Source organism: Manis javanica, chromosome 3 (genome assembly GCF_040802235.1).
Source record: "Manis javanica isolate MJ-LG chromosome 3, MJ_LKY, whole genome shotgun sequence".
NCBI classification, from domain to species: domain Eukaryota; kingdom Metazoa; phylum Chordata; class Mammalia; order Pholidota; family Manidae; genus Manis; species Manis javanica.
This window is the reverse complement of record NC_133158.1, coordinates 60024852-60041708: the sequence shown is the minus strand read 5'-3', so window position 1 is coordinate 60041708 and position 16857 is coordinate 60024852. Positions and strand designations below refer to the sequence as shown.

At 32.1% G+C, this 16857-nt stretch overlaps 1 protein-coding gene across 11 annotated transcripts in view; it reads left to right on the top strand.

The window, feature by feature from the left end:
- The window catches only part of STXBP5L (syntaxin binding protein 5L), a 415289-nt gene that overhangs the window by 316166 nt on the left and 82266 nt on the right, over positions 1-16857 (top strand). For all 11 annotated transcript variants that reach the window (XM_073231573.1, XM_037013174.2, XM_073231576.1 and 8 more), the window contains one exon: positions 15979-16044. In XM_073231573.1, the coding sequence (XP_073087674.1) occupies positions 15979-16044 (66 nt within the window). The remainder of the gene's footprint in view (positions 1-15978; positions 16045-16857) is intronic.

Genomic DNA, 16857 nt, shown 5'->3' with positions numbered 1-16857 from the left:
AAATTATACAAATATTTCAAATAGTTGTCATATACCCATTTACTCATATTCATTGTTTCAGTGTTTATTCAAACCATAGACCACATCCTGTTAGTCCAAGAGTCACTGTCATTTGTTTTAAGAAGGAAGAGCAATGGTGTCCTTGTAAATAATATACCTGATATACCACTATCAATAATAATTGAATGCTTTCTTACTTTGGTAGTTTTGTACCTTTAGCCATATTATAAAGTTAATGTAACCGGAGTCACGATATTTACTTTTTCTAAATAATTAGATTTCTTAGAGGTAGCTAAGTATTCCTAATTTCTTATGTTTTTTAAAACAGAATATATAAACACACATTACCATAGTGATTTTAGGTACCAAACATTGTGAAGTTGGGTGATTAGGCCACAAGTAAAAGAGTCAATAATATTAATATCTACCATGGTAGCAAATGCAAATCTGAAGATGTTAAAGTTAACAATTCTAAAAACTGGTGCAGAAAGAGTAGGAAAGTGAGGGTATGATTGGAGTTACAAGTGAATATTTATTGATGTGAAAAGATGTTTACATATGTTAACTGTGTTAAAAAAGGTTGCTTAATGCATACAAGATGGACTCATATTTGTATAAAATATACATATACACACACACACACACACACACACACACAGAGAGACATTCATCTTGGATTTCTTTCGACCTAACTTCACCAGCTTGTAGATACTAATGGAATCATATCACTTATAAAAACCTGTGAAATCCTTAATATTTTTCTGGGAGTTATTTTTGCTCATAAGTATTCTCTATCTTTCTACTCAAAAGAGCACCCCTCCTTTGGTGCTCCCTATTGCCTCTGCTCCTGGTACCTTTCAGTAGAACACTGAATCTGTGTTGGCTTCTGTTGCTCCTGAAACAGAAACCTATTAGGTAATATTTCTAGACACCTGAAAATTATATGAAATTTCGGTTCCCATGAATAGTTTTATTGGAACACAGCAACACTCATGTATTTACATATTGTTTGTGGCTGCTTCCACATTACAATGGCAGAGCTGAGTAGATGCAGTAGAAACCATATAGCCCATGAGAACTGAAAGATTTCCTACCTTGTTTTTTACATAAAAGATTTGCTGACCTCTGCCCTATACTGTTCTTTCACACCCATTCCCTGCCACATAAAGGATTTCAGCCAAAATCTTTACTGTAAATAGTCTCTGGTTTAACACACATGCTCAGACTTCTTAATCCCAGTTTAGCCTTCTCAAGGTGAAATTCCCCTACATTTTGTGTGTTTGTGAATGCATCCACCTATAAAAGTTTCTGGAACATGATAGTGTGGATTTAAAATTTTTTTTCTTTTAGTTTTAATGTATTTTATGATACTCCATAATAAACATGTACTACTTTTATATTAAGAAGATAAATTGGATACTGAGGATAAGAAGGAAAAGCAGGCCCTTAATCAGACTTGTATAGTATCAACCATAATATAAAGGTTCAAGAAGCTGAGACATGCTCATTTCCCTCTGACTTTTTCATTAATATTTTATTGCATTCAGAATAAAAAAGCAAACATGTCAACCCTGTCATTCAGGATACTCAAATATAATTCCTATCTACATCTTCAAATGAATTTTCTATTTGTAAAAACACTTGCCCTAAGCCAAGTGTATGTATCTTACTACCGTTATAATTTGCTCATATCATCCCCTTTCTGAAAATGCCCTGCTAAAATTTCACTCCCTATATAGTTGCCTTCCCTGCTGCCATTAGAGCCCTGTTGTGACATTTCCCTTGTTTTTTAAGTGCTTACAATGTACAGGCTTGTATATGGTAGCATCTAGATCATTTAGTTAGTACTTAGCCTAGGTTTCTTTGGATGTTTACTTATTTTTATGCATATCTTCTACCTTTCCAAATGTGTGACAAGAGCCTGAAGACCATGCCTAGAATTCTTTATAACCTCTACACCCAGCACAAGCATGAGCTCAGTAAGTAAATGATGATGGTAGCGGGATGTAACCAGGTTATATGATCTCTTAGTTAAACTTAAAACAAAATTTTCATAAAATTTTTCAAAGCAAATTCCAGAATATGCCTTCAAGTCATTAAAGAATCAGTCTCTTTTTACTCACATGACAGCAGGTGCTTTTCATTCACATCAACAGGCAGGGGACTTTTCAAATCTGACAAATGAGAGCAGAAATAGCTTCTGTAGTTACTGAGTTCACTGGAATTTTGCAAAAGAAACCACAGTTTCTTCTAAGAAAGATCTAAAGTATCAAGACAGAGGTAATATCAATTCCTTAGAAGACCATCCTCCATGTCTCCACATGTCAGCTCCATTGGGGCTCACACAAGCCCTAGGACTTGAAATCAGATCTCTCAAAGTCTCTTGATAATTAACATTATATATTTTGATAAGGGACTGATTCTTTAATGACTTGAAGGTATATCCTGAAATTTGCTTTTAAAATTTTTATGAAAATTTTGTTTTAACTATTGGATCATATAACCTGGTTACATTTCTACAGTTTCATTTTGTTATAATAGAGATTGTATGGACTATTCATGAATTGTTTGCTAGTTTTTAGAAAAGCATATCTCTATTGTCCCTATTTGAGGAAAATTAACTCACTTCATTGAGTATTCTATTCTATTCAGGGACTGTACTCAGTAATTTGGCTCAATGTTGTATTATTTAATAGTCAAAACCCTTTGAGGTAGATAGATGTTTATTAGTGGGTTCCTCTACAGATGAGAAAATTGAGGTTGATAGAGATTGAATTAGTTTCTCAAAGTCACAAAGAATTAGTGAGAACCAAATTTAGGCCTATCTGATGTGATATATGAAGTGCTTGATATGCTTTCCACTATATTAGTTAGTGTCTCTAAGTGTCTCTTAAAGTTTTCAGTGCATCAGAAACCAATTCTATTAACTATAATCAGAAACTACTTTTTTTTTTCAGTTTTTACCCATGATCAATGAGATAATGTATTCAAAATGGAACAATTTAAAATTAGTTTTCACAATTAGGGAGACTGAACAAGCTGCTCTCTGAAATCTGTATTTTATTTTTATTATTTTTCTCACTAAATGACATCACATTCTAATTTGAACTTTATACTGTTCCTTCCAGAGAAAGAGCTCGATTCCAGTCTTTTCCTGGGTTCCTTCACTGGTCACCTTGTAACACAGATTAGGTCCCAAGGAGTTCCCTTCACTAAATCTTCATTCCATCTGCAAATCTTTCACATCTTAGAATAATAAAACATAATTCAAAGGAAACCTTTGTATTTTACATGTTATGATTTGTGGAAGCAGTGAAATGCTTTGGAAAGAGCAGCAGATAAGTGTCAGAAGGTTTATATCAAGTTCTGCCTTTTCTACTTATTAACTACTCATTATATTGGCAGTAAAAAGCAAGTAATTTAACTGCTCTGAATTTCTTTTTTCTCATCTTTAAAGTAAAAATCATCATCCCTACTTCCCTTAGAGACTTGTATAACTTTTCTGAATTACTGTTTGTAAATACACTTCTATAAGTAATAGACATTATTATTACAAGATGAAATCTAGCCACAGAAAGGTTAAGTACCTTTTCCAGAATCATAACCAGTATATGGAAGACTTAGGGCTAGCATACAGTTCTCTTCCTCATCACCTAGTTCTCTTTCTCCTTGTGATAATGAGAGAAATTTCGCTGGTTAAAAACTGATAGTATACTATTTCAAGCAGTTTAACTTCCAATCTTGATAACTTCTTTTTCTTTCCTGACTACACTGGCTAGAATTTCCAGTGCAATGGTAAGCAGAAATGGATGTGATTTCTGGATTTCAAGCAAAGAAGGTTTGAAAAGTAGGCTTCAGATAGAGCATTGTCAAAAATTTGTGCATTCAATTTCTAGTTATGCAATGGGGGATCCTTTGGGAAGCCACAAGCCTATCTATAGATATTTTCCCTCTTTCACTGCATGGTTTTTCAGTGTGGGGAATGATAACAGAGCCTATAAACACAAATCAGAAACAGAAAAATGGGGAAACAAAGGGAAGATAAGAATAAGAGAGACCTAGAAAAGAGAGAGAAATAAATATTAAAAAATGAATGGAGAAAGTCAAGAATGGAAGAGAAGTGAAACAAAGAAAGAATAGGAAAAGACGGAATACCTCAAGGAACAAAAACCAGCAAAAATTATGGTAAACAATAAATGGAAAAGTTCATTCAAAGAATATTTATTAAGCATCCTTTTTGTCAAATATTTTTCTAGGCACTAGATATAAAGTGATGAGTAAAATAATTATCTCATTTCTCAATTTAAATAGAAAACATAAAGAAATTCATAAATATACTATTATAATTGAAAAAGGTAGCAATGCTATGAAAGAGAAAAATGAGATAAGGCAGAAAAGGTGTACCTAGTTTTCAAAGTGTTATCAGGGAAGGACCTATCTGAGGATGAAATATATAAGTGTAGCTTTGCCAGAAAAGAAGGAATAGACAAAGCCTTAGACTTAAACTCCTGATCATGTTAGAATAACAGGAACCAGATTTAACATGCATGAAACAAACAAAAAAAACAGGCATAATACATGAAATAATGGTTTTTAAGACACAGGACGCTAGGCAGTGAAAAACAGTAATCTCTGACAGATGAGAAACAACAGAGGTGAACCTTACAACCACACTTATTTACTACCATAGGGAAGTTTCTAGATTGCAGCAAAGAGAGGAGGGGAAATCCAGGAGGAAACTAGTTGGCTCTCTGAGTTGAGAAAGCAGGGAAACCAAAGCAGCTACAGTTCACAAAGGATACCAGAAATCTATAGTTTCCTACTCAAAGTACCAATCAACACATACATATGACAAAAGTAACCAGAAATAGGTAAAGAACCAGCTGAGAGGACTAAAGGAAATAGTGCCTATTCCTATCAGCCAGACTAGAGGAAATTTATACTTCACATCCATTTCTGCTTACCATTGCACTGGAAATTCTAGCCAGTGTAGTAAGGAAAAGAAAAAGAAGTTATCAAGATTGGAAAAGAAGTTAAACTGCCTTTTTTCATAGACAACATGATCATCTGTGAAGAAAATCTAATGAAATCTGCAAAATGGTACTAGAATTAGTGAGTTTAGCAAAAAGCAGGATATGAGACCAATATACAAAAATCAATTTTTTTCTATCTACTAACAACAAAACAACATGAAATTGAAATTTAGAAATACTATATATAATGGCAAAAATATGAAACACTTAGCCATAAACTGGATGACAGATGTTAAAGACCACATATTGAAAACTAGAAAATATTGCTTAGAGAAGTTAAAAAATACCTTACAAAATGAAGAATTAGAATGTTCATGTTTCAAAAAACTCGATATTACTAAAATATCAGTTGTCTCCCAATTGATCTGTAATTTGACACAATCCCAATAGAAATCCAGCAGACTTTTAATAGAAATTGATAAAGTGATTCTAAAGTCCATACAGAAATGTGAAAGATTTAGAGTAGCCAAAACAACTTTTAAAAAGAACAACAACAAAAAAAAGAACAGTGTTGGGAACCAACACTATCTGACTTCAAGACTATAAAAGACTGTTATGGAGACAGTTTGTTATTAGTACAAAGACAAATAGACTAATGGAACTCAAGAGACTTCAGAAATACACCCACACATATACAGTCTACTGATTTTTGACAAAGGCAGTTAAGCAGAGAAATAATAGTCCTTTCTATAAATGTTTCTTAAAAATATTGTATATCCTTGCATAAAAAAATTGTGATTTATACTTTGTGCCAAATTTTTAAAAACTAACTTACAGTGGATCATAAGCCTTAAAATAAAACCATAAATCTAGGAAAAAAGATTTTTGTGACCTTGGGTTAGGCAGTTTTTAGGTAGTATACCAATAATATTCTCAATAAAAAAACATGTGGATAAATTGGACTTCTTCAAAAGTAAAATTTTTTGCCCTTCAAAAGACAGTTATGAGAATGAAAGGTCAGCCACAGACTAGGAGAAAACACTTGCAAAGTACATATCTTATAGGGAACCTGTATCTACAATATATTTTTTAAATTCTCAGAACTCAATAATAAGAGAGCAAACATAATAAAAATATGGGCAAAAGTTTTGAATAGATAGTTCACAAAAGAATATATACTGATAATAAATAAGCATATGAAAAGATAACAACATTCATCATTAAGGAAATAAAATTAAAACTATAATGAGATATCATTACAGATATATTAGCATGACTGAAATACTGATCATACCAAATATTGACAAGAATGTGGAAGAAACAGAACTTTGCCCCACTACTAGTGGGAATGTATACAATGATACAACCATTTGGCAGGTTCTTAAAGATTTAAGCATACACTTATACTATGATCTAGCTGTTTTACACCTAGTTATTTACCCTAGTCAAATGAAAGCATATACCATACAAAACATTTGTAGCAGTCAAACACTGAAACATTTTCATAGTCAAAAACTGAAACAACTAAAGCTGCCATCAATAGGTAAATGGATAAACAAAGTGGTATATCCATTCAATGGCTTACTACTGAGCAATAAAAAGAAATGTGCTATTAATAAATGGCACAACATGAATGAATCTCAAAATAAGTATACTGAATAAAAGAAACCAGACAAAAAAGAGTACATACTAAATGATTCCATTTATATAAAAATCTAGGAAATGAAAATTAATGCATAATGACAAAAAGCAGATCATTGGTTGCCTGGGATGGGAAAGGGCACTTATGGGGAAGGCTGGAAGGGAAGGTTTCAAAAAAACACAAAGAAAGACTTGGTCATGATGGGTAAATTTGTTATCTTGACTGTGGAGATGGTTTCACAGGTGTATATGTATGTCAAAATTTATCAATTTATATACTTTATAAATATGTCAGTCAAACCTCAATAAAGCTATTTAAAAAAAAACCCGGCTTCTGAAGGGCAGGGAGCAGTGTATTCCAGGCAGAGTAAACATCTTTTAAGAAGGTTCTAAGGTGGTAAAGGACTCAACTATCTTAGAAATAGAAAGAAGTTCAAGGAAGCTGGGCATGTTGTGGTTGAGAGGGAAAATGTATTACAATTTTGATGTCTAGATTAGCAAGGACAAGATCATACAAGCTTCTGAAGCAATTATAAGAAATTCATTTTTATTTCAAGCAGGAGAATTATAAGCTTTATATGTCTTAAAAATATTGACACTGCTGAATAAAGAAAATGTGATGGGGACAAAATAGATAGAAAGCCAGTATACCAGTTAGGCGGCCAGTTTTGCACTCCGGAAATGAAGTGGCTTTGATTACGGTGATAGCAACATTGATGGAGAGAAGAGGATTTGTCCAAAGATCATTAGCATTTACAGAGCTACTAATTCATAATAAGAGATCAGAGAATCAAAGGTTATGCCAAATTTGAGCTTGAGGTACTGATTGTGTCATGGTATTATTTACAAAGATGAAGAAGCTAGGTTTGGGGCAGGGCATAGTAGCAGGCAATAAAAATTTCAGTTTTAGACATGTTAAATTATTGGTATGCTGCCATTTATCCTCATGATGATGTCAAATAGACAGATAAACAAATCTGAATATCAAGGCTATAATTTGATTACGTGGCATACAGACAGTACATAATGGTATGGAAATAAATTTACTTAGGTGAGGGGGAGCAGAAGGAGGAAAGAGAAGGATTGTGGCTAAAAATTTTAACATTTAAATTTCAAAGGAAGAGGAGTATTTGGCAAAAATAACTTGCCAAAGAGAAGAGAAAAAAATGAGAATGTTGCAGAAGTCAAAGTATGGGGGAGTATTTCAAGAAGTGGTCAGCCATGTTAAATGCTACAGATAGAATAAGAATACACTCAGAAAAGTGACTAGTACATCTTACTTACCCTGTGAAGTTTATTACTGACCCTTTAAAAAGTAGTACTGGAAATTTTTCAGATAGAGTCTAGAATTATATTAGACTGAAGAGTGACAGGTGAGGAAATAGCACAATTAGATAACACTTTCAAGATGTTTGTTTATGAAGCAGCACAGAAATATAGGTCAGTATCTGTATTGGAATAAAGTATTAGGAGGAAGTTTCTTTCATTTTAGGTAAAGAGCATATTTTAAAGTTAATGTGAATATGGAATGATCCCTAGAGAAAGAGAGTTTGGTGATAAGGGACAGAGGGGATAAAGGAGCAAAATCCTTAAGGTGAAAGGGGATGGGAATCAGAGAATATGTACAAAGACTGTTATTTTATAGGAGGCTTTCTCTATTGTAATACATACATAAAAGAAAATGAGAAAGCTACAGAATAAAAGGGATAAATTGTAAAATATATGATCTGGTTGAGAAATTAAACAAGTAGTTTTTATATCTGATTTTCAGTTCTATATCTTAATAGGTTTCCTTTCTTTTCAATACCCATTTTATAGCATAAATTTTCTTGCTCCAAAACTTTATGTTGAATGCAATTGTTTCAAACTGTAATTAGCAGGTAAAATATAAGATTCCCTTTTTCATGTTTAGAAAAGTATACAAAGAAATAAAAAATATGGGAGATATTAATATATGTATGTTTTCTAGAGTTTAGAAATCTAAACAGTAATCTAAAATGTGAGTCAAACAAATAAAACAGGCTAATATAACATAAAGCAGTGGTTCTCAACCAGGGATGATTTTGTCCCTCAGAAGACATTTGGCAATGTCTGGAGATATTTTTGGTTATGACAGTTGTGGGGACGGATGCTCTACTGGCATCCACTGGGAAGCCAGAGATACTGCTAAACAAACTACAATATACCAACCCAACAACAAAAAATTTCCTGGTCAAAATGTCAATCCAATTAGAAAACATTCATACCAGAGTATTTGATAAAGTAAATGGAAATTTGGCAAGAAAATCACCAAAAGTATAAGTGCTTGTATGTATGAAGACATTTATGTACTGGGTATTAGTCTCCTAAAGAATAGTGATACTTTATTTTACATTCAGTTGCTACTTCAATTACTATCTGAATTATATGATCAACTAAGATATGTTATAGGTATATATTTCTAGAAATTTTAAAATAGAAGTTGATATAGTTCATTGTACCCAAGGGGGTACTGTCTTCTAATATTCAATTGTTCATATACCATAAAATTTCTGTATCTCTTCTCAACCAGGATTTATTATATATTTTCTATGAATATTAGACATTTTCCAGGTTTAACAGTCAATTTGCCTTACTTTGTTCATATATCAGACATAACTTTCTCCATATAGTCTTGGGGAAATATCACTATTTAGTGCTCAATATATTACTAGAAAAAGCACAATATTTGGCATGCACCCTTAGTATTTAATAGATACCTACTAGTGTCAGTAATGGATTGAACAATTTTAACTGGCCTCCATTTCTTTGGTTCTCCATGTTTTCAATCCAGCTTTCACAGCATTTCCAAGATACAAAATATATGTGAAGAAGGAACTTTCCATTTTGAGATAGGATGTTGAAACACATGAAAAGTCCTTCATCCCCATGGTAATGACAATAATGACAACAATAATTAATTTCCATCATGATAACAATGACAAAATTAAAATTATACTTTTGTATGGGGCTTTTGGGAGTGGTGAATTCAGAGAAGGCTTGATTAACTGAATGTCATGGAGATAAGAGCCATTCATAGATGAGCAAAAAACTGCAGCCACTTCCATACCTGGGGTAATTAACTGACCTGGGCATAGGTGGGGAAGGAATGGGCCATCCATAGATAGATACACTGCAAAGAATATGAAAGTCCAGTGCAGTTTAATGACCACCTGAACCAGCCTACTGAATGGGAATCTGAAATAACACAAAAGACAAAAATAAATTACTCAGTCTGGCAGTTCCCTGCCATCTAACCCTCACTAATCCCAGAATTTTTCTGAGAAAGTAGCAGTGCAAGTGGAACTGGGAAGCAGAGAGAATTCATACAGTCTCAAGGTGCTTACATTCTGGAGTTACTATAGAATTTGATCCATGGTGAATTAAACTATCCGAAGCCCTCTCCCTGTACAAATACTGAGAATATCAGGAATAAACCCCTAAGTGAAGGGAATGTGAAAGTTCGAGTGTTGGACTGAGAAACAAGGATATTTTTTTGTCCAATTTCAAAGGGAAACAATTTAATTAAAACTATTGGCCAGCCCCAGCTAAGTCAATACTTTGTAGAACCTGAATGATCAGCACTTCACTTGAGCTACCTGACAAAGGAAATTTTAGAAAAGGAGCTATATGTATATATACTTTTATACATAACATACTATCCAAAATTAGAAAACATGCAAAGAAGCAGAACATTGTGTGTGTGTGTTTGGGGTGGGGATAAGCAGATTCATGAATGACCCAAACTGCAATTAGCAGACAAGAACTTCTAAACAATTATTGTAAGAACTGACAGTAAAAGATGGATTAGAATGGGTGAATATGTTGGAGAATTTCAGGAGAGGAATTGAAACTCTAAAAACCCTAAACTAGAAAAATAATTTCTTACAAAGAAATCATATGTAAAACATAATAGCAAAACTACTAAAACCAGCATCAAAGAGAATATCTTAAAAGGAATAAATATACACACACAATTATAGAATGAGTAGTTTCTCATTAAAAATAATTGGAGACAACAGAATGACATATTTTAAGTGCTAGAGAAAAATAATAATAAATCCTGAATTCTATACCTAGTAAAAATATCTTAAAATGAAGGTAAATAAATTTTTCATCAGCAGACCCACACTACAAGAAATAGTAAAAGTTCTTAAGGCTGAAGAAAAACAATATTAGATTGGTATTTAGTTACACAGTAAGAATGAAGAATACTGGGAATAATAAATATGTGGGTAAATATAAATACTTTTTCTTGAAATCTTTAAGTATTAATTTAGTCTTTAAATTAAAAATCAACAATGTGCTCTGGAATTTATAACATGTAGAAGAAAAATATGTGACAATAGTAATAAAGAATGGGAGGGAAGTAAACTGAATTATACTTTTGTAAGTTTCTGTTGTCATAAAAGATGCAGTAATAAAGGGTAGATTGTGATGAATTATAGATACACAGTATAATCCCTGCAGCAACCACTAAAAAATTAAACAAGTGTAGTTAAATATCCAAAGGGAAGATAATATGGAATACTGAAATATATTTGATTCTTTCAAAAGGCAGAAAAGAAGAACAGTGGAAAAAAGAACAAAGGGGCCAACTAAAAGCAAATAGAAAGATGATAGACATAACCAAACTCAATCAATGGTTGTATTATAAAAATCAAATGAATAATCATATCTGACTTGATTGTTTATAGTCCATGATGCATGATCAAAACTGAAAGTTTCTGTGATATGACTGCCCTTGCACTGTTCACCATGTAAGAACGTATTCACTATGTAAGAACTTGTTCACCATGTAAGAACTTGTTCGTTATGCTTTAGAAGATTGGAGACTGTTGAGAATTAGGCTTGGGGTTGATTAATGATTGTGCTTTGAGTCCCCTATACAGAATTTTATTGTTGTTAACAACCATTTGATCAATAAATATGAGAGATGCCCTCTCAAAATAAATAAATAAATAAATAAAAGGCTTCTATAATTCAAAAAAAAAAAAAGTAAATGGAACACACATCCCTCATCCCTCATCCCAAATAATAGTAGAGATTATGAGACATGATAAAAAAAAGACCCAACTATATGCTGTTTATAAGAAATGTACTTTACTTATAAAAACATACAAATAAATTGAAAGTAAAAGAAGGGAAAAAGAATTCCATCAAAACACTAACCCAAGAAGCTGAGGTAGCTATATTATGAGACTTCAAGACATGGAGATAGAGAGACAATTCAAATTATAAAAGAATCACTTTATCAGGAAGATATAAAAATCCTATACTTGAATGCACCTAATAAGAAATATTCAAAATAAATAAAGCAAATTGTTAAAACTAAAGAAGGAAATAGACAAATCTTCAATCATAGCTGGGGACTTACCATTTCTCCTCAGTAACTGACAGAATAGACAAAAATTGGTAAGGGTTTAAAAAACTTAAGCAATTCCCTTAACCAAATTAGCCTGATATAAACAAGCACCCACACCATACAAATGAAAATATGCACTTTTTAAATAGACATGGAAAATTCATAAATACAGACTGAGTCATGGAACAAGTTATAATGGATTGAAATCAGAGTACATTCTCTTATCACAAAAGAGATTAAGTTAGAAATCAATAATATATATGTCTTAAAGTCCCCAAATATTTGGAAATACTTTTAGCTTTAAAAAGTTATGGCTTAAAAATGAAATCACAAAGGAAATTTTTTAATATTTTTGAATTGAGTGAAAGTATAAACACAAAACATCAAAATTTGTGAGATGTTAAAGCAGTATTTAAAGGAAAATTTAGAACATTAGGTTCTTATATTAGAAAAGTAAAAAGGAATCTCAAATCAATAATCTAAACTATATTAAATATTAAAGAACAATGCTACTGAAAGTAAACAGAAGGAAGGAAATAAATATTGGAAATCAATAAAATAGAGGATAAACAATAGAGTAGATAAACAAAAACACAAGGTAATTCTTCAAAAAGAATACTAAGATACCTAAAACCCTAGAAGACTGATCAAGAAAGAAAAAACATAAATAATACCAGAAATGAAAAAGGGAGCATCGCTTGGATTCTACAGATGTTAAACATAACAAAGTAAGACAATAAACAATTATATCCCTATAACTTGATACTATATCTGAAATTAAGAGACTTATTTAAAGAAAAAATTACAGAAACTGACACCAAACACACTGGAAAGTATAAATAGTCTTAAAAAAATTTTTTGAAATCAAAATTACCCACACAAAAGAAATCTGCAGACCTTGATGGCTTCACTGATTAATTATATCAAACATTTATGGAAGGAATACCACTAATCTAATGCAAAAAATCCCAAGGAATAGAAAAAAGAGGGGCCTCAATGTTGGATTTAACAAAGACTTCATAGCAGCCATTAAAAATGTATTTAAAGAACTAAAAGACATCATACTGAAAGAAGTAAGGAAAACTATGAAGATAATGTCTCATTGAAAATATAGTATCAACCAAGAGATCGAAGTTACTAAAACCAAACGTGAATATCTTACAACATACACAATAATTAACTCAAAATGGGTTAAAGAGTTGAATATAACACTTGAAACCATAAAAATCCTAAAAGAAAAAATAGGCATCAAACTCCTTGGCATGGGTCTTGGCAATGATTTTTTGATTTGGCAATAAAGGCAAAGGCAGCAAAGGCAAAATGAAACAAGTAGGACTATATCAGGCTAAAAAGCATCTACACAGCAAAGGAAGCCATCAGCAAAATGAAAAGACATTCTACTGAATGGGAGAAAATATGCGCAAATCATATACCTGATAAGCGTATCCAAAATATGAGTCTCATACAATTCAATAGACTCATATAACTTATACAAATATGAACAACTCATACAACTCAATAGCAAAAACCCAACCAATCCAATTAAATATGAGAATTTTTATTGTTCAAGGGAAGTGCAAGGGCAGAGGATCTGAACAGACATTTTTCAAAGAGGACATTCAGATAACAAGTGCATAAAAAGGTGCTCAACATCACTAATCATTAGGGAAATACAAATAAAAACTACAAGAAGATATCACTTCATACCTGTTAGAATGGCTCTTATGAAAAATACAAGTGTTAGGATGTGGAGAAAAGGGAACACATGTGTACTTTTGGTGAAAATGAAAATTGGTGCAGCCTCTATGGAAAAGAGTATAGAAATTCTTTTAAAAATTAAAAATAGAATTACCCTATGGTCTAATGATCCCACTTCTAGGTAAGTATTCAAAGAAAACAAAAAGAGTGGCTCAAAAAGATAAGCACCCCCATGTTTATTGAAGCATTATTTATAGTAGCCAAGAGATGGAAACAGTGTAAGTGTCCATCGATGTATGAATGGATAAAGAAAATATGATTCACACACAGACACACAGGAATGTTATTCAGCCATTAAAAAAGAATGAAATCTTGGCATTGGCAACAACATGGATAGACCTTGAGGAAAAAGTCTGAAAAAGACAAATACCATATGATATCATTTATATGTGGAATCTAAAAATAAATAATACATGAGCCCATAGATACACAGATGGTGGTTACCAGAGGCAGAGGTGAAGGAACAGAATGAAATGGGTGAAGGGGATCAAGAAAAAAAATCAAATGAAAATTCTGGTGTTGAAAAGTACAGTAAGTGAAAAAAATTTACTAGATTCTAGACAACAGTCAATTTCAACTGGCAGAAATAAGAATTAGCAAATGTGAAGGTAGGTTGATAAAGTTTGTATTCTGAAGAATAGAGAGAAAAAATTAAAACTCAGCAAGCCCTTAGAGAAGTGAGAGATATCTTAAATGCACCAACGTGCCCATAATGGAAGTTGTAGAAACAGGAAAGAAACAGAAAAAAGTAGAAAAATATTCAGAGGTAATGACTGAAACTTTCTAAAATTTGATGAAAAAATGTACACATCCAAGAAGTTTAGGTAACTCCAATAGGATAAATGCAGATATCCACACCCAGACACATCATAGTAAAAATGCTGAAAGACAATGAGAAAAGCAGTATGAGAAAAATGACTTGTCATACATATGCAAGGGAACTCTGATAGGATTAGCAGCTCATCAGAAACAGTGGAGGCCAGAAGGCAGTAGGATGACATAGTCAAAGAGATCAAAAGAAAAAACTCTCAACCAAGAATCTTACATCCAGCAAAGCTATCTTTCAAAAAAACAAAGATGAAATAAAGATATTTTCAGATAAACAATAACAGAGAATTCATTACTTTTAGAGCCACCTTGTAAGAAATTACTAAAGGAAGTTCTCCAGAGTGACAGAAAGTAACCCCAGATGGAAATTTGAAACCACACACACAAAAAAACAAAATATATAAAGAATCTATTCAAACTTTGGCATTTAGTTCTGTAACTTTAAAAAATAATTTAAATTCTTTGAACTTACAGTTTCTTATCTATATAAAGTTTGGGCTAGGGTATTACAACAGACCTTTCCTAAAACTCTGATTATTTGAACACCTAAGTTTACTGGTACAAATTACATAAGGAAGGGGGTGGTGGGAAGGAATATGAACAAAGATAATTTTGGTACTTGACAGTAGCTCTAAAGTACTTCTGGGTATGAGAATTTACATTAAAGTAGAAACAATGAATGATTCACAAAAAATATGCAAGGATAAGAATATCATAAGGATATTTTATGAATGTCATAGAAATGCAGACTGGCAGATAGTGAGAATTACAAAATGTTTATTAATCTACTGTGCCCATCTTTGTATTTGTCAGAAAAGTGACAGAATGAAAAATAAGAAATATTAGAGATAAGAGAAAATATAGCATTTATTATAAGAGGGAATTTGATACCACTGAATAAATCACTTAGTATGTACTACACAATATTGAATTTTTATAGATAAGTATAATACTTAAAATTTAAAGTATCTCCTTAAAGACCTTTGAAAAGCCAATAACCATTTCTCTTGAGAAATCTTGGAAGATTTAATTAGGTTGTAAGAACCCCTTCTAATTTATATTAATCAATTCAAATGAATAATTAATGATCTATTCTCAGATGAAACAAGGTCATGTATTAAAGTGACTGCTTCATGTGAAAAAAATGAAAGGGGTTTTCCACCATCACGTTCAATTATCTTTGGTATTTATCAATTATCCTTTGTATTTAGTTATTGCTCATTTTTTTCTGTATCACTTGTTAAACTTTCAGAATAATTGTCATAACATGAGCACAGGAAAGTGGTTTTTACAGGGAAAGAAACCTTTTTACACTTAATAGGAATTAAGAAATAAAAATTATCTACTAAGAGCAAAATTTACCACATTTTTTTTTTTTTGCCATTTCATTTTCAGGTTTAACTGAGCTAAATGACAGTCCAGCTCCCCTGGAACTTGAACGTTGCAAGTCTCCCACTTCAGGTAACCATGAGTGGTATTTTTCAGACTTCTGGTAATTCACTGCAGTAATCTATTGCTTTATTTTCATTCTTATAATGTGAAATTATTTGCAACAATTTTCTCCCCTTCCAGACATAACATTCAAAAACTGGTTATCAAATTTTGGTGGAGGGAGTCTATTATGTAAAAAGGATATTTCAATGTAGTTTCAATTTACCTCTCACATAAGTGATTTTGAATACATTTTCTTTTTTTTCTAACTTACTTTTTATTTGCTTGTTACCTTCTTAGAAATTTTTATAATTTCCTTGTATAAATATACCTCTGATTTTATTTTAGTGGTGTACATGTTTGTTACTACAATAAATGAGATTTTTTTTGTCTTTTTTAAATTAAGGTATTAGTACAGTCTTATAACAGTTTCACAAGAAAAACAATGTGGTTATTGCATTCACCCTTATTATCAAGTCCCCCCTATGCCCCATTGCAGTCACTGTCCATTAGTGTGGTATGATGTCAGAGTCCCTATTTGTCTTCTCTGAGCTATACTGTCTTTCCTATAACCCCACAGACACCATGTGCACCAATCATGATATCCCACAATCCCCTTCTCCCTCCATCCCCACCTGCCCTCTCTGACCCCTCCCCTTTGGTAACCACTAGTTTGAAAACATTTTCATATGTTTAAGATCTCTTTAAATTTTTTTTCTGTAAATCATCTATTCATATAATTGCCTCATTTTCTATAGGACTGTTTGTCCTTTTCATATCAATTTGTATTACCTCTTCATAATATTATCCCTCTGTGACAGATTCAAATATTTTTCTCAGTTT